Raw genomic sequence first — 19,193 nt, forward strand, 5'->3', positions numbered from 1 at the left:
TTATCATTATTATTTTTCCCTTTCATTCTCTTTCATTCTGAGCACTACAGAATTCCTTACACTACCATTGACATTGGAGGAAAAAACGTTCACAGTCAGTAATATAATCATCCCCTGCACAAGTAAGCTTTCCTCTCAAACATCAAAACTATGTGTTTGCTTTAATCATCATCTGCACAAGGAAGCATTCCATGAACACTATCCAAAAACAATATCGTTTCAAAACTGTCAGACTTTCCGGGCCAATCCGGGGAAAAAAAAGAAAAGGTAAAACAAGAAAAAAGAAAAAGAATGTAAAGCTGCCACAATCTGCTGGTTGAGGCCAACGTCAAACAGCCTATAATGGTTGCAACTTGCAATCAGCAATCTTCTTCAGAGAATCCAGCATCTGCAACCTTTAGAATCTTGGGGGCCTTCAAACCATCGATCCCATAAGGGATTTATAGGGCCAATTGTTCTGTTAAACAAGGAAAATATAAGCTTACAAGGAAAAAGATCAAATATAAATAACATGAGACCAAGGAGTTCAGAGAAGAAACTTTACACCGGGAGTAAGGGGTCAGGTCTTTTTTCCACAGTAGTCAGCATTCTGGCAAAAGAAAGCAGCAGATGGAAATATAATTAAAATGGCAAAAAAGCATTTAGACTAACAAAAATACAAAATTAGATACTACATATACTAAACTAACAGTCTGGTTCCCTAAACCCTTTAGATGTCAAAGAGACCATTCTCCATTTGACATACAAAAAGACCAAAGTACATTGACATTATTTTTAGGGACTAATTCGTGTACTTACAAATTTCTAAGAATTAAAATTAAATAAGCCTAACAATGTAGGGACCCAATTGCTATTTAGCCCAGATAGGTTCTTGTTTGCTTTCAAGCTTACTCTTTGCATGAGGTAGATGCCTTGCCCATCTTTTCAAGCTGCTCAAGCTCTTCCTGCATTCAAATTATACTGATTAAGCACTCGCAAGTTCCGAAAGCCTATGTTAGTCAATGAAGAGACTAAGAACCACTATCAACCCACTCATGAAAGGTACACCAAATGTTGGCCTAGACGTCTTAAATTTCGGGTAACAGTAGACAGAATTTGAAAATCACATTGGGGGGGGGGGTAATTTAAAACCCGAGAAGTGAATGAAATATGAAAACAACAAACACGAAGTCCAAGAAAGCAATTTGGCAATCACCTTCGCTGTTGTCCTGACCAGCATACAAAGCAAATTTTTCTGTCATTCAGAAACTCATTGCTTTAATACAGGTATGCTCTAACGAGATTTCACATATGATATTGCCATATCTAATATCGTCAAAGGATTTTTTTTTTTTTTTGGGGGGGGGGGGGGAGGGGGTTGGTGTGCATACATAAAACTTTCCACTGACAAGCATTCACTGAAGGCCAAGAGAGTAATGCCTAGCAGCTGCTTTCTATTAGAACATTGCCATACAACATAAAATATGCTCAAGCATTATCACCAAAATAATATATATATATATATATATATATATATATGCTCAAGCGTCACAAATTAGAAGTTCTCCCATCACTTCAAAACGATCAATACAGTCAGCACTTTTAAGAAGGATGTTCAGACAGGGACACAACACTTGACCGTCATGATGAATGGAACTGTCTCAACCAGGTGCAGAATTCACATTTATAAAGAATTGCAAACAAAATCAGATGAGATACTGACATCTGATAGTGTAACGGACAAGTTTAAGCACCTATCAAGGAGCAACTTGTTTTAACTAATCAAAACAAATTGGAACGGAAAGGACCACAGTAGTCATCAGGGAACGGTATACACTATTAAAAAGAATACTATTAATCATTTCTCAGTATAAAAGAATTGGAAATAGAATGACTTATTTCCTACTTATTTAGTGAATAAACTCATAAGTCCATAAATTTTCACCTTTGGAGCCAAGAAACAGTTAAGGAAAATGCTTCCCTAGGAAACACCTGATTTTTGTCCACTAAATAACCATCCTCCCCGCAAGGGTATAATGAAGTGTAAGCTTTTGGAACTGTTGCTTCTTTGACAGGACCAAGTGGAAACGAACAGAATAGAAAAAAGATAAAAGAAACCTTTTAATCCCCTGCTTGAATACATGAACACGTGGGAGAGGGTGGGGTAACGCAGTGTCTTTTGCAAAATTTCTCTAAGTTGAAGCTTGAATAAAAACATATGCCCATCATACAATGTACTGAAATATAACTAGGAGAACGAGGGGCAAACCCTTACTTTTTGGACAAAGACTGGGAACATATGTACTAACAATCCCAAAAGCTTAAGCTGCGAGGCCAGGAGAAAACTCAAAGAACTCGAGTATCCCTAGTACATTTATCCATCAAAACAAGAAGTATACGTTTGTTATGGACAGGTTTCAAAATGTTCCAAGTAAGGTTGGCATTGACAGGTCACCAGGGAATATTGCCACTTCTCTGAATATTAAGTAGTTGATGCGCAATTTCTAACTAAGCAAACAATCTTTTTGACAATAGATATGCCTTGAAATTCTAACCTTAATAACTCACAGGTCGAACTATAAAACAATAATAATAAAGCGAAAAATTTAGAGGCATGTCTAATTCTAAGGAAGCTCAGCATCCTGAGTCATCAAGCCCCCCAAATAGAATCTTCTAAAGAAGAAGTTCAGTTTATGCCAATGACTGTTGAACAGAATTAAAAGATCAAAAACAAAACAAAACAAAACAAAACTCCCCCTTTCCCCACCCCCACAAAAAACACTTGACCCTTTACGCAACTCTCTAAATAAACTAAATTCCCCAAGTCAGTATCATAGTCACAACAAGTCCCTGCAGTGAAGTTGTACACCAAGATGCAACTCCATCTTTGTATATTGGAGACTACACCGAGGAAAGGTTCTATTTTAGATTAGTCATGAGCATGCATCAATACCACACTTCTACAACCTTTCTTACATTCGGACTTCTACTAGGCAGCCTAATTCCCGAACAAGATTTCAATCTTTGCTCAATATGATGATAAAATAATTGACTATTGTCTCCATCATTTTTGTTTTAATGTTTACATAATCGTGATTACCACAGATACTTTATAGATATAAATAACAAGCTGATTGGTGGAACAACATGGAAGCAAATCAACAATTGCACCAATCAGCTTAAGGGACTGATGTAAGATTAAATAATTATTAACAGCACATGGATCACTACTGTAAAGAAGAGTACAAGGGTCATCGTGTGTGCCATGTAGCATTGTGTATGGCATCAATCTGGCCAGGCACACACAATCAATACAAAGCAAACTAATGTAGTTGTAACAGAGGATGGATATTAGAAATTTTTTATGCAGCTGCCATTTCTAGAGTTTCCACGAGACCTGTGATCACAAAGCTACAGTGCAGAGTAGATATTAAATATGAATGTTTTATCACTTTTCTTGTTTAGATATATAGGTTGTGGGAGAACTACATACTTCTCTTGAGCTGGTAACAAAGGCCAGAAAGAAAACATCTGTAGAAGCAACATACAATTCAATGTGTTTCCAGTTTCTCCAAGTAAGAGATTTCAAACGCTATGTTAAGATCAAACCTAATAATTGTTTTGAGCTCCAGGGATATTTTTGATGATCAATGGATTTTTTTGGCACCTTCCTAGTGGGGAAAAATAAATAGAGAGCTTCCAAAGACACAAGTCTCAACTGTTGAGAAGATAGATATAAAGGCAAATCATAATAAACAAAGGTACAGTTGCATCACTTAAATCATTAAGCTCCTGATACCGTAGACCTCTACTCCAGTGCTTTTTCCTCCCTCACAAGACAAGATTTCCAGCTATTTCTCATTTGTTCATTATATATAATGAATAATCCAAATCTTATTAATTGCAGAAAACCTTCTATTAGTGGGGGAAAACTATGATTACCAAAGCTACATGGAAAGCAATAGCATGCCTTACAAAGTAAACGAAACAAGGCCTCTGCCATCGCTATATTAATTCCCCAAATCATCTTTTTTTGCCAAATCCATAAAGCATACTCATCAGTTCAGCCGACAGAACATTAATAATCCCAGCTATAAGCAGCATAAGACAAGAGCTAACGGATAGAACATATAAGGAAACCCCTATATTAGTCACTGATAGATACATAAACTTCAATTTCATCGTCCAAAAAATTTTTTTTTCCCCCAATTCAGTCCCAAAATCATTAAAATGCTTTCAGCGTCGCCATAGTATTTCATGTCTACCCAACAATTAACATCAAGCCTAGTACATTGCTAGAATAAAGATTGGGTTTACCTAAAGCTGGTAACTTAAACTTCAGGCCACTTCATGACTAAAATTCGTTAGGTTTGTCATTGAGGAAGGACGAAAATATGAAAGGTAAATTTAAAAGCATTTTACTGCTTGAGGCATCAAATTAAATAATATGCTCTGTTGATGATGAAATTGAAGCTGCAGCTGTTTGTACAAAACCCGCATTTTTTTACCCAGACCAAACTGCTAGGTTAAACCCATCATATGCAGCTTGATCAATTTTACCGCCAATAGAGAGTAATCAGTCAATTTTCAAAACAATGAAGAAAAATTTAAACTTTCCCATGGTATCAATTTCGCAAGAAAGACTCCGAAAACGCATCCGATCAGCTACTGAGAACTCTAACAGCAAAATCACACACAGATACACACTGAAGAACAACAATCACATGAATAAACGGAACTTCAGAATTGGATGATGAAGTAAGTACCTCTAAGAACCTTGCTTCTTGCTCCAGTCGTTTCAGTTCCGCTTGTATCCTATGCTTCCCTCTAGTATCCGTAGATGACAAAAACTGAACCCGGTGGTTAATCGGGCTCGCGGATTCGGACCCACTAGATTGCATCTCCGTAAGAAGCCTATGGCACACTTGAACTTCAAAAGCCTATGACTAAACAGAGAGATTATACTGAAAAGAGGTCTGATTCACAGTAAAAAAAGCCATCCTTTAGCAAAAACAGGAGGACCCAGAAATCTTCATGGACCCCATGATGAAGTCTGGCATGAAAGACAGAGAGATCTATGTTTCCATGCTTGTACAGAAAACTGAAGGGCACAGAGAGAGACAGAAGAATTTTGGGAGGATATGGATGGAAGAAGGTCCAATTTTGTTGTGTTGTGTGTTGGGGCGTTTCAACTTTCGCTGTGGAGGAATATGGTGAAAAGAAGACCTTTTTAGGCGAAAGGAAAAACTTTTGTTGGAGTTGTCGTTGGGTCGTGTTGGTCGAAAGCTGGTTTTCTTTTGCGTTTCTCATTTTCTGTGTTTTTTTTGTCTTTCTCTCTCTTCTTTTGGCTCTTCCTCCCTCTCACTCTCTCTCCTCCTTTTCCGAGTTAGTGCGGTGCGGCTCACTCGATTTCTTAGTTTAAATAATAATTCGAAGATTTGACTACTTCCCTTTTTCAAAAGAATATAAATATAAATTATTTCTTTTTTATTGAAATATGGGTCTTATATACTGTGGGAGGTATAAAGCAATGAGTTACATTGTTGATAATTTATAATAAGTACTCCTCCGATCTTTAATATAAGACTTAATTACTGAGTTGGTTTTGGTTCTAAATATAAGACTCATTTCTCATATTTATTAATTTTCTCTAAATTACCCTTATGATACTCCCTCAACCATGATCAAGTAGAAGATAAAGAGGAGGTATTAAGAAAGATGATTATGGTGTTTTAGGAAAAACGTGTCACATTTTTTATAATTAACTAACTTACCTAACTTTCTTAATCTAATTAAATTAGTTAAATGGGTTTTATATTAAGGATCGGAGAAGTAGTAAATATTTTGAACTTTCTAACCTTATGAATGTTGGTATTGAAATATTGATTAATTTTAAAATTTGACTTAATTAGAAGTTTTCGCACGCAACCTAGGAAGAATTTGAAATTCTTTTGAATTAAGAGAGAAAGAGTTTGAAAATAACAGTAAGATATGTGAATGATTTAACTTTTTACTTTTACATTGCGTGATGATGATGATTACAAGGAAAATTTCATTCAAGAATCTTAAGAAATTAAGCCAACAAAAGAAAAACTAGACATTTAAGTGTAATTATATTAGAACAGCTAAAATTTAAATTTGAAGGCAAATTAAAAGTATCTTCAAGCGTTAGTGGCAAATAGTAAAAAAAAAAACCACATAAAGTAATTTGATTGGACAATAATACATTTATACAAGTTATTAAGTATTATCAGTCCTCAGAATAAGAACTAGTTGATCAATCTGAATAGATTAAGAAAATTAGTTAAATTAGTTATTTGTAATTAATAAGTGTTGTATTTCTTAAAATACTTTTACTAATCATGTGTATTAGTTAGAACTATTATTTGATAAAACATTTAACACGTGCAACCAGTATAAAGACTACCATAAAAAAAATATATATATGAGAGGCAAAATGAATTAGGTTATTATATTTAAGAACAAATTAAGTATCAAACTAGTTATTATATTAAACACCAAAAGTAGTACTAAGGTTTCTTACATTCTATATTTCTCAAATGAGACCTCAACTATAAATTCTATACGTGAAAAAAAAAAACTTGAGTTTCGTCCAATTTAAATTCCAATAAAAATTGAACTTGGATTATTTTGAAAATCAGAGTAGTATATGATTATTAAAAAGTAATAACAATATTACTATAATAATATCCTTTAGAGGTTGTAAATATTCTTAAAAATTATTTCAGGTCAGTCTAAAAAAAACACAACTTAAAATTACATATATATTACTATTTTTTATCTTTAATATAAAGCTCAGATGAATAATTTGAGGAGATTAAAAAAATTACTAAATTGTTTAATTATAACATGTTATATGATCCCCTAAAATACTTAAGTTTATTATTAGAGTATATATCATCAGTTTATAAGTAAGTCAAATTAGTTTGAAAAATAATAATAAATTTAGATACTTTAAAGTAATTTAGTTAATTTTTTAATTTTTTTAAATTAATGAACTGGATCTTATATTAAAAATTGAACATAATATATATATATATATATTTATATATGTAGTGTTCCTATTCCTCATAATTTTCTTCTATCCTAATTCGCTTTTTGCCAGTGTATTTAAGCTTTCTAAATAAGTATTCGCTTTTTCTTTTGAAAAAGAAACTACTTTTTTGGTTATATCAAGAAGAACATAATATGCTACTTTTTTGACAAATAATATAATATGCTAATTTGAACTTCAAATTAATTTACCCTATAAAATAATAATTGAGATTTTTGCCATGCATGTCAAATGTCAGAACAGTCAAGTGATTCTTTGACTAGAAAATAATAAGTACAATTAACCATAGTTCGGAAGAAGTAATGCGATCTAGTTTTAATAAGTTTCAGATTATTTTAAATTTTAATATTATATTTGATCTATTTGGTACCAGTATTTATTCATCATATCTGATTTATTTCTTTGTTTGGTCTCAAAATTCCAAATTAATGCCCAGGTGATTATGACAGATACTCTGGATAAATCCCCAAACCCACAGCATACGTGCGTGTATATACTATATGTAGACACACATCTATATATTTCTCCCCTGGTGATGAGATAAATCTAAATTCATTGAATTTTTTTTCTAGTGTTCTGTTAGCAATTTAACAAACAGAGAAAAAACAGAAAAGAAAAGGAGAAAAATATGAACTCTCCTTAAAAATTTTTTATAAAGATACCTCTTGAATTTCAAAATCTCATATCACGAATTACTACAAAAAAATGTTATTATTTATTTTTCAAGTGTAATCAATTGCTAAAAATGTAGTAAATAAGACTGATTTGATATTTTAAAATTTAAGATTTTTTTGGGGATTTTCCCTAATTTAAATAAATAAGAGCTAACTTCACAATAACTATAATAGTCATATAAAAAACTGAGGTCATAGTTTTTTGTTATCTCATTTGGAACATCTTTGAAAAATGCTTTTTTTTTTTAATTTCTCCACTTTTAAAAAGAAAATTTTGAGAAGAAAATACATGAGTTTCATACTTGTTTCTCCTTCACTTTTTTCTTCTCATTTTCTCTTGTTGATGCAGAAAAATTCTATTTCCCCTCCTATTTTCTCTTATATTTTTTCTTCCCATCTAAATATAAGATAATTATCCTTACCTTTTAGGTCAAGTGCATATATTTTAAAATCAAATAATTTTGAAGAAATATATTTTTCTTGTTATATATTTTGAAATTAAATAATTTTATATGTTTCAAAATGTATTTTAAAAATCAAATAATAAATGAAAAGAATCAAATGATATATATATTTAAAAGTATTATATGTATTTAAAAATAATTCTAAAATATATATTTTTCATATGTGTGAAGGTGGTGGTGGTGGTGTTGGTTACTCGATAGGGTTAGTTGAATTGAGAAACCGGCGTAGTGAAGGGCAGCTATTTCTTTCCAAAATCTTTTCATATTTGGAGAGTTTTTTTTTTTTTTTAAATTTCGCCTTATATTTGGGGAGTAAAGATCAGAGAAAATGAGGTGGATTCTGCCTCTTATTTTCTTTCCTCTTATTTTTATTCCGACATCTAAAGAAAACGTCTAATCCTCTCATACTTTCTATTTTTCAAAACTTTTCCTTCCCATCCAAACACAGAGTTGGGATCGGAGGGAGTAACGTTGAAGGAATAACAAGGCCTTTTGACACAATAAAATCAACAATCCTCTCCAATCCAGACAAAGACAGCACTTTGGTCTTCACCATGTGACATCAACAGTATAAGGAGACCATGTTGGCCACCAGTCTCATGCATAGACATATGATTGGGCTGCGGCAATTGGAAATCCCAATTTTGGTTAATCATATTTTTACAATTGCAATGATGAGGCATACGGTATAACTTTTACATATGATTTATACATCATTTTCATATTATTGTCCCAATAACAATGCCGGATAAGGTCTTAAACTCAAGTATGACATTGAGATATTTGTGTGTGCCTATGTTTAACCGTATAAATGGGGGGAAATATCCATATGGGAAGAATCTTCCAGACTGCTCCTGAAGATCCTTTTTTCCCCAAGCCCCAGAAGGGTTTCCTGGCCAACAGGCAGCAGCACTTTCCTTCCCAGAAACACCAGCAGGCAACAGTATGCTATATTTTTAAACTCCCCTTAACAGTGAACAAGAATAACCTAAATGAAGTTTTCTTTGTTCCCAAAATAAAGCACACATACAGATCAGACAGTGATACAAAGTAAGCCTAAAGTAAAATAAAATTTCAGTCAAACAACAAAAGTTAATAGGGAAATAGAATGAGCGATCACTAATAATCCAAAAGTACTACCATTCCATGTGCAGGCTCTTAGCTCAAGAAGTCAGATGAAAGCCACACTGGCATTACAAAATCAATATCTTTATCTCAGTCCACAAGAAGACTGGATCCTAATAATCCAAATAGAATCAGAAAAACAACATATATTTTATGTAAATATCCTTCAATTTTGTGATTCCCCACATAACCCTATCTAGGAAACCCATTGAAATCCGATCCTTTATCTTCTTGCATTATCTAGAGGATGTAGTGGCTACCTGTGGCAGGTTAACCAATTATTGTGATAAAATCATTGGCGTCGAAAGAAAAACAATAACATAAACTAATGCAGGAATACTTGAAGGTCTTTCAAGTCCACAACATAAGATGCAATGAAAAACATCAAAACTAACAAATAGAGACTATAAACCATTACAGCCCAAAATTTGCCGCTTTCACATGACAGAAAAAAAAAAGAACTTAAAACATGAATGCACTCAAGGTAAGCAACACCATCAATTGAAATTAGAAGCAATTTCATAAAGACGCAATTGACGTGAAGGCTAATTAACAGCTCACAGTACCCAATGCAATAGAAAATCTAACACCCAAGGATGGGGAATGTATGGCTGTATCCATTCCAATGAAGTGAAAACACATTATATCTGAAATGTGAATGAATGCATAAATAGCGCAGACAATACGAAAAAGGGGATAAAAGGATTAGCAAAAGTAATAACCCATTATATCTGGAAAGTGAATTCCATTTCCCGTATGATATGAGTGGCTCAAAATGTTGAGAACGAGTAGTTGTTTGAAGCATCTTCAAGTTAAAGGGATGAGAAGCATACATGTCAGGAATCTAACAAGTTTCACGCAAAAGTCTTTTAGTTTAAATGTTCTCCCCTCATTCTCTCCCTGGTTCAGCTAAACCATATTGTCTCTTCATAAGAACCCACACGCACAAATGGAGAGGCAGAGTTCAACCACATTATGGTGAAAACTTTTATGGAACTACTCGCTAGTAGAGAGAGAATGCTTGCCTTCCGTTACGTTTATAGACTATGGTCCTATTCCAAAACACACTACCATTGCATAAGGAGAAAAACCGACACAGAATGCCACTGCGAGAAAGAAACTATTTTACAATTGACAAATATAAAAAAAATAAACAAATAAAGGCATGAGAAACAAACTATTCTATAATAGGAAAAAGAATTAGATGTATAGGTAGGTGTGGAGAAGCCTTAAGCCTTTAAGTTAAAATGCTTATAATTTAGTCACATCCCTGATATATTTACAACGGACAAGCATCCCTTTGAAACTAGCAATGTCAGCTTATCTTGACCAGTGAAGCAGACAGAGCAGCAGGTACCAGAAATTTATCTTCAAAGCTAGCTCTTTTCATACTGTATATTGTTTTGACAAGATAATGTCAATCTAAATAGAGGTTTCATTTGAAATCATAAGTAAAAAATTATAGGTAATTTAAAGTTTTAATATGGAAAAGAAGTATGCAAGCTTTGCCAAGTTATGCAACTTAAAACTTATAATTTAGGTTGAAATCTCCATAGAAGAACTTCAACAAACATTTGATAAATAAAAGAAATAGAGAACCATGAACAGTTATTTTAAGTGATTGATGCGAACACTTTGCACAGAAGAATATAGAACAAAAGGCCTTACACTAACAAGCACTCTCACCTCCTAATACACATGAATCTAATCAATAAAAATTCAAGACCTGGTGAAAGATTGGATTTAAGAGAGAGAAGGTGAGATGATCAATAATCTCACCAATGCACAAATGAGATATAGAAGATAGAATAACTACTAGAAGATTTGAAATTTCAAATAAGGAGCTGTACTGTTCATAATTTATAAATAAGATATCTGCTTATTATTAGAATTGAGTTATAAAGTCAGAGCACTTCTTTTTTTCCCCTGCATATGTTTTCAGAATTAAGCAGCAGAACGTGTTACTCAACTATTTAATCTGCGAAATTGTAACAATATTTATATTTTTCCCAGTAAAATCTTTTATATACTATGCCAATTATGGGCTTTGTTTAAGAGAAAACAGTGTCTTTACGTACTCTTATCCACCAGACCTCAAGCTCTAGAAAACAAGACCCTAAAACATTGAAGTACTGAGTTTTATAATCTGCCAAAACCAACTCAATTCCTTTCTTGGCTATTCTATGAGATAACAAAGTCATGACTAGATTATAAAAACTAAGAGCAAATATGAACAAGGCCAAAAATGCAAATGGCACCAATTAAGACACTCTTCCTGTAGCCTATAATTTTATAGATGTTAAATATTGAGATACAACGAGCTATGAGGTTGAGTTATGACGGTTAACGGTGCAGACGGCAAGTCTGAGTTGAAGCAGAAAGGATATGCGCAGATCACAAAAGTGATTAAAGGGGGGGGGGGGACAAAATAGATTATCATAGGAAGAAGTAAGTACATTCAACATCAGAGTACAATTCAATTCGTATCCCTGGCAGTATTGAAGCTTTCGCCCACAACTACTTTCTGGTAACCCAATGAGCTGCAGCGAGAAAAGGGAATAAAAAGCGCAATGTGAAGTTATAAAGCCTTCACCAGTAATCCCCACAAGAGCATTTACCATCCTTGAAATGATGAAACCTTTTGTTATCTCTGACAATTAATTCCCTTCCAACAATCCTGGACATGATCTTGATGGCATTATGACAGTCACCACATACTCGAAGATTCTTTATAATTCTAAGAGGTGTTCTTGGAGGTGTGCTAATAAGACCATAGGCAATTGCTAGACGCTCACTGTGGTAGAGCAGGGCTTGCTCCTTTGCTTCTTGATCAATGTCATGAAGAACATATCTTGTATCAGGAACATATCCTGCTTCTTTCATTGCACTCAAGGCCTTTAGCTTCTCATCATCCTTGTAAAGGGTAGGGTTCTTATACTCAATAATTCTGTTCTTTCCATCAAGCATGCTTATTGCAGTTCGCTTCTTTGGTGGGGGGGTAGGGATCTTATTGGCTACAACCTTCGATGGGTCCAGACTAACCATCAACTCCTCAGCTTGATCTTCAAGATCAATATCTCCATGTGTCCGAGCATAATCCCTCAGTCTCTCCCAAACAGCCACTGTGGGCTCAAATGGCAACTTCTCTATATATTCCTCAGCTTCCTTAAGATACCCGGATTGACCTAGAACATCTAGAAGCCCCATATAATGCTCCACCCCTGGTTCAATTCCATGCTTACTTTTCATGGATTCAAAATGAAGGTAGCCATCCTCCACAGCTTCTGAACTAGCACATGCTGATAACACTGCTAAGAAAGTCTCTGAAGTAGGTTCCAAGCCCTGCTCTTTCATCAGCTCAAACAATTGCAAGCCATCATCTCCCATGGTATTATTTGCGTACCCATAAATCATCAGGTGCCAAGAATCCATATTTTTATTGGCCATGTGATCAAACACTCTGCGGGCATCAGTCATGCTTTTGCACCTCCCATACATCTCAAGCACCTTATTATTCAATTTGAGATCACTCCTAAATGTAGACTGCAAAAAGTAATCATGGACCTTTTTCGCATCCTCCAGACGTTTTGATTTACCACACAAATCAAACAGAGTATCAAAACAGTTAGCATCAGCTTTCACCCCTCTATCCATCACTTCAATAGCTTCCTTAACCTTCCCCTCTTGGCACAATCGGGTCAAATCAATAATGGACGGAGGCGGCGAAGATGGAGATTGGCTTTCAATGGTTTGCCCTTCATTAGGAACTTGATTGCCCAACTGATTAGGATTTTGAAATTGAGGAACTGATTGAGATGCATTTCCACTTTGAAGGTACCCTTGGCTCCCACTGATAAACTCGTTGGGGCTTCCAGTTTGCGGGTATCCCTGGTTTTGACTGTTCCATCGATTCGGTCGAGTGTTCGGCCCAAAATTAGGGTTCTGCCGGCTCACCTGATTAGGCCCTGGATACTGGGGATAACTCTGATTCGGAGGATTCCATTGATTAGGGTTTCCTTGAGGAGCATATTGCCGCCCTGAATCAGGATGCTCCCTATTCTGAGGAATCTGACTCTGATTAGGAGGATATCGACCCGCAACGTTCTGAACACGATTAACTTGATAGTTGGAATTCCTTTGTTGAACGTAGCCCTGGTTTTCGGCAAGTGGGCTCGATTGTTCAGAGCTCCTGACATGAGGGCCACCCTGCCATCGCGGGTCCCACTGGTTTGGGTCTCTGTGATCCTGAAAACCTCTAGGGTCGGATGGTGGTTGATGAGCATGAGTTCTCTGATACTCATTTGGGATGGCGGAAGTGCTCAGAGCTTGACCTAGGATTTGATTATAGTAATTGCGGTAGACCAAACAAGAAGGTTGTACGTCATGGCGTACCTTGAGGAAGGAAGAGAGCATTGTGTTTCGTGCACGTTGAATCACCGTGAACGACGCCATGTCCAAGTGACATGCCCGAGTGAAGTGAGCGAATTGTAACCAAAACCCTGTCCACCCTGGGCTCAACCCTCGCACACAGAGAGCCAAAGATGAGAGGAGGAGGAGAATAAAATCGGCTGTAGCTTCAACGGCCTGAGGATCCCTGAACTCTGTAGATATCAGCCGTTCGATTGTACGAATGACCCAGATGATGCCACTTCGCTACATTTGCCTCAACAAGAATTTGTAAATTTATTTATTTGTAAAACATAATCTAATTTAAGAGTTGATATTGATTTTTTATGTAAGACTTATTTTATATATTTATTAATTTTTAAATTAATTTAATTGATATTTTCTTAACAATAATCAAGTAGGAGAAGAAGAAAAGAAATTAAAGAAGATAATTAGAGTGCTTTAAAAAAACATATCATGTTAACTAATTTAATTAAAATTCTTAATCTACTAAAATTAATTAATTAGGTCTTATAATAAAAATATGAAGAGTATTAATTTTTAAGAAAGTTAAATTTCAGAAAGCTAAAGCTTTTACCAGATCATAAGAAAATTAATTAATATAAAAATTGTTTAGAATTATAATTTTTAATATTTTCCCCCTAAATCTTTTGGCTCCCTCAAGAAATGATAATGCATTGCTAATTCAGAAGTTCTGCTGAAGGAAAGTTGAATTTTTTTCTCCGAAGCATAACTTGAGAAATTAAAATATTGAAAAGAAAAAAATTAAAATAGGGCTGTGGAGGGCAGGGAAAGAAAATAATTTCAAGTACTAAAAAAGAGCGTGAGATGAAAAGGAAGATAGAAAAGAGAAGTGGAAATATATATAATATTATTGCTGGTCCCTAATATAACACTTAGTTTAACATTTAATTTAGAACTTGGCTTGGATTGTTCACTCGGAGGGTGTAGTTTCTAGTTTCTACTTTCTTTGGTGTTTTATTGACACCTTTGTTGGGCATTGGCAGTGCCTTCTTTTGTTGGGTTGCAACTTCTTGGTGTTTATGTACTCTTTTGTGTTTGAATGATATGGAAACAAATTTTTTGGCCAAAAAAAAAATCACTTTGTCTATTATCTTACTCTAAAATATTTTCATTGATTATAAGATTTTATTAAAGATATTTTCAACCACTCAATACACATGATAAAGAGGATAATTTAGAGAGGTTACAACAAATTTGTGACAAATAAATAACTTAATTAATTTTCATGGTATCTTCAAATTAGTTATATATCACTCTCAATTCTTAATATAAGGGCTAATTAATTAATTTGAATAAATTAAGAAATTTAGTTAAGTTAGTTATTTTTAATACATAGGCATTGTTTTTTTCTAAAATACTTTTGCTAATTAAATGTATTAACTAGAACTACGATTTGATGTAACCTTTAACATATACAACTACTATAAGAACTATTTTAGTAAAATAAATAAATATGAAAAATAAAGTAAATTATGATTTTATATTTGGGATTAAACTAAAATTCTAAATAGTTTTATATTAAGGACCCAAAGTAGTAGTTCTTATATTAAGCATGGAGAAAAAATCATTCAAGGAGATGTAATTAAACTAGGCAGGAAAAATATCATTCAAGGACCATTGTAACTATTTATTTTTATTTGAAAAACAAATAAATCTAAAATTTCACTACAGATTATTTTTTTGGCCCGAAAAAATTCACTACAGAATTAGGAGGCTAAATTCAAATTAAGTTGTTTGTTGTCTACTTATGATCCACACACTGCCTCTACTTCTTACTCCCTTTTATTATTATTATTAAGTTTCAAATAATTTATTTGCATATAACAAAAAAATCAGTTAAAATTAATTAACATAATAAATATATCAGAAATATATTTTTATTTCTAAATGTAGCTTTATAATAAATGAAAGAAAAATGAGAGAGGGTGTGAAAAAAAAAGCTAAAAAAATTATTTTAAAGTATTCATATTTATCTTTTTTTTTCTAAAAGAATTTACTTAACTTATAAATTAATATACAACCTAATGATATATAAATAAATATTTTATAGAGATTATATAATATATGTTATAATTAAATTATTTATTTAGCTTTATTAAGTAGTACTACCTCCTATGCTTAATTAATATAAATGCTAAATAATTAATTTGAGAATATTTAAAAAATTAATTAAGTTGATTATATGACATAAATGTGTGTTTATTTTTATAAACTACTTCTGCGGTCCTAAATATAAGACCTTTATACACACGTGTATAAATGTCTTATATTTAGGACTGGAGAAGTATTATATTTGATCATGTGCATTAAAATACTTTTTTATGGAACCTTTTACAATTAATAGAAATATTTTTAAAAAAATAAAAAATAAACTTGATTGAAATAAAAGATCAGATTCAATCCCATAACTGGCTCTCGTATTATATTTTATTAAAGTGAGCAGATGGAACACATATATATATATATATATATACTCCGGTCCTAGATATAAAACCCTTATACACATTATAGTATAAAAGTTTTATATTTAAGACCGAAGTATATATATTTATATATATATAAACCCATGACTGACAAAGCTGGAGTGAAGAGCATGCGAGTATGCAACGTGTCGAAGTGTCGAGCATTAAGCTGCGAAATGCTTTTTGCGCTGGACACTCTATATTTCTACAGATCGCTCGCATACATACATATAACATATATATATATAGACCCCCACATATATGCGAGTGTGTGTGTATATACACATGCACATATATCTATGGATCCCGCGCATGTGTGTGTATATATGCGTGGTGCTGGTACACAGAACTTGCGCTAAACTTGTCTTACAGAGTTTTACGAACGAAAAGTAACAATGGCTTCAATTCCTTCAGTCTTGTCCTCTTCCTTTCTCAAGCGAATCGTAACTCCAAACTCCGTCGTCATCACTTCAAGACCTCCTTGTTCCTTCTTTCCCAATATGCCGACAAAGCCCCTGCCTTTGCCGGTGGCACTATCTACCGCCCGCGACCCGCCGGCGGAGATTCCATCCGTGCCCGTAACTGAACCTCCGTCTTTTCCCAAAGAAATGCCGGTTGGTCCGAACCGGGATCCGTCGGAAACTGACCCCGGCGTTCCGCCTGAGATAATCGTGGATCCTCCTCCGACTAATCCTGTGCCTAATAATCCGAATCCGATGCCAAAGCCAGAGGGGCCAAAGCCTCCGCTGTCACCGCCCGGGCCTGATATTCCTATGCCCCCGCGGCCGCCAGATGTTGCCCCTCCGCGGCCACCTGGACCAGAGATCGTTCCACCGCCTTCGACCCCGCCGGATATTTCACCGCCTCCGACCCCTGAAGGGCCTCAAATAATAGTGTAGGGAAACGTATTTATAAATTTTCGAAGTTTTTTTTATCAAGCATTGTTGTTTTTTTTCCTAGTTCTGATGATCTTAGATTGCAAAATCCGAAAGATAAATTGCTTTTTCTCGTTTCGAAGGAAAAAAATGAGAGATGGAACCAAAAAAAATGACGATATTAAGCATCGATTTGGAAAAAAAAAATGTTCGCAAATGGATTACATTAATTTCTTTAGGCAACAGGAGAGATCAGGTTAGCTTGGCTGGGATCCACATGGGGACATATAATTCTGTAAAAGATGGTTTTAATTCAGAAGTTGAGGGGTTTAAGGAGTATTAAAGAACCATAGTACTTTTTCTTTATAGAAGGAGATTTGGAATTTGACAATCTCATTGTAAAACTTGAAGGAGCGAAAGCAAACCTGCTTATAACCTAACTATAGTTAAAATATAGTTCAGGGGTGGTCAGAAGAGCATTTTCTCTGGACATGGGTTGCAGGTTAATTGCCACTAGAGAGACAATTCTTAAAAGAAAGTGTGGTTGCGTAATTCTACATCGGATGATTGGTATCGCAGAGGTAGACAGAAACAGAGATGTTGTTCTGTGTTTTAGTATCATGGTCTAAATCCCAACGAAAGTGTTAGGGACATTGGAGAGAGCTATAAGGATGGCATCAGATACATAAGGCTCAGTGACTTTTTCTGTTAAAAAATGAGGACCAAGTCTAACGGAGTTGTCGTTCCTAGGTACTTAAAAATCTGAATTAGGCTGGTATTGCCATTATTTTTCATCACTTTGAGGGGATGAAGGTGACAGAAGGCCTATCGTGAATTGTTGAGGAAACTTGAGGTTTAAATATTTTATGATGTTACACAACGCAATAGTGCTAAGAAAGGTGATCACAACGGATCAAGCTAGCGGCAGGGCGGGCTGCAGAAGTCTGTATGTGGGCGTGTTGGTGTTTTGCCAATCTGAGCCTGTCTGAGGAAAGCTGGTAGGTTGACGGATGAACTCATTTTTTTCATGTGTTTTCAATTTACAAATTTTTTTTAAATATTTTTAAATATTCAAAGTAAATTAAAATTTTGAAAATTAAATTTAAATTGTTTTTTATTTTCATAAAGTTAAATAGTTAAATTTAGGAAATAAATAACAGTTTGAGCATCGTTTTTTTAAGTGGGAATTATTTCAACTCACCTAGATAAATAATTCTCCGAAAATAAGTTGTGGTATGAGAATGCACGATTTAAAAAAAATATCCTATGAAATTGATATCCCATACATAGAAAATTACACAAAAACAATAAAGGTTATTGGGGAATTTCATGCTTCTTTTTTTAAATTACTAAATATTTGACATTTCTCACATGCTTTACAGAAATTATATGCATCTTTAAACAATGTGTGCCAATAAAATCCTACTTCTAAGAATTTTTGTTAGCTGTGTTATTGGCATGTGCCCACCATTTGCCAACGAAAGACATCAAATAAAATTTTTGTCACCATCCAGAATGCATCTTCTTATGATTTGATCATTGCACAAATGAGGATCCTCCCAAATGTTATATTGTGCTCTTCTGCTTAATTTCTCCATTTGATGATTATTTATACAAGATGGCACAACATGAGCAGCAAGATAGTTAACAATGTAGGAAAACCATGGGTATTTCATATGCAAAGGGAGAAGTGCAGAATGTGGAAAACAATCACAAGATAAATCAAATTCATTAATTCCCTTTACATTATTTCTTTACTATTTTTTTTTGCCGTGATTAATACAATTGATTCTGTTTTGATCAGAAAAAAGTTACAGGGGCGAGATCGTTTTTAAGGCGTTGGATTAAGGTTCTGGTCTGTAAGAATTTGAAGCCCGCCCTCATCAATTGTGTTATATTTTCTCACCAAAAAACCATTAAATAACAAATGAAAATTTTTAAAAAATGAAAAAGAAATTTAGGATAGGAAAAGTTATGGTAAAGTGAGGGCAAATATGAGGAGACATTTAAATTTAAATTGTAAAGTATAAAAGTAGATAAAGTAGGATAAAGTTAGTTTTCTTCTTGTCTTCTCTTTCACTGAATTCTAATAGTGGTTTAAGGTGACA

At 34.0% G+C, this 19,193-nt stretch overlaps 3 protein-coding genes across 4 annotated transcripts; 1 reads left to right on the forward strand and 2 right to left on the reverse strand.

Moving 5' to 3' along the window:
* Positions 1–52: 52 nt before the first annotated feature.
* On the reverse strand, positions 53–5,307 carry LOC114740226 (guanine nucleotide-binding protein subunit gamma 2). 2 transcript variants are annotated; one of them, XM_028928347.1, is made up of 5 exons: positions 4,746–5,307; positions 892–944; positions 545–589; positions 358–457; positions 53–172 (listed from the first exon to the last, which is right to left on the reverse strand). In XM_028928347.1, exons 1-4 carry the CDS (start codon positions 4,878–4,880, stop codon positions 373–375), a joined length of 318 nt encoding a protein of 105 aa, XP_028784180.1. In that variant the 5' UTR covers positions 4,881–5,307; the 3' UTR covers positions 53–172; positions 358–372. The 2 variants fall into 2 exon arrangements, with proteins under 2 accessions (XP_028784180.1, XP_028784179.1); XM_028928346.1 differs by having other exon boundaries at positions 129–457; positions 4,746–5,303.
* A 6,266-nt stretch (positions 5,308–11,573) lies between these two features.
* LOC114740232 (pentatricopeptide repeat-containing protein At2g15690, mitochondrial-like) lies at positions 11,574–13,834 on the reverse strand. Its single transcript, XM_028928353.1, has one exon. It carries the CDS (start codon positions 13,767–13,769, stop codon positions 11,907–11,909), a length of 1,863 nt encoding a protein of 620 aa, XP_028784186.1. The 5' UTR covers positions 13,770–13,834; the 3' UTR covers positions 11,574–11,906.
* A 2,771-nt stretch (positions 13,835–16,605) lies between these two features.
* LOC114740255 (vegetative cell wall protein gp1-like) lies at positions 16,606–17,109 on the forward strand. Its single transcript, XM_028928375.1, has one exon. It carries the CDS (start codon positions 16,606–16,608, stop codon positions 17,107–17,109), a length of 504 nt encoding a protein of 167 aa, XP_028784208.1.
* The last annotated feature ends 2,084 nt before the right edge of the window (positions 17,110–19,193 follow it).

Source organism: Neltuma alba, unplaced genomic scaffold (genome assembly GCF_004799145.2).
Source record: "Neltuma alba isolate B1F8T4 unplaced genomic scaffold, ASM479914v2 tig00003082_pilon, whole genome shotgun sequence".
In the NCBI taxonomy this organism is placed as follows: Eukaryota; Viridiplantae; Streptophyta; class Magnoliopsida; order Fabales; family Fabaceae; genus Neltuma; species Neltuma alba.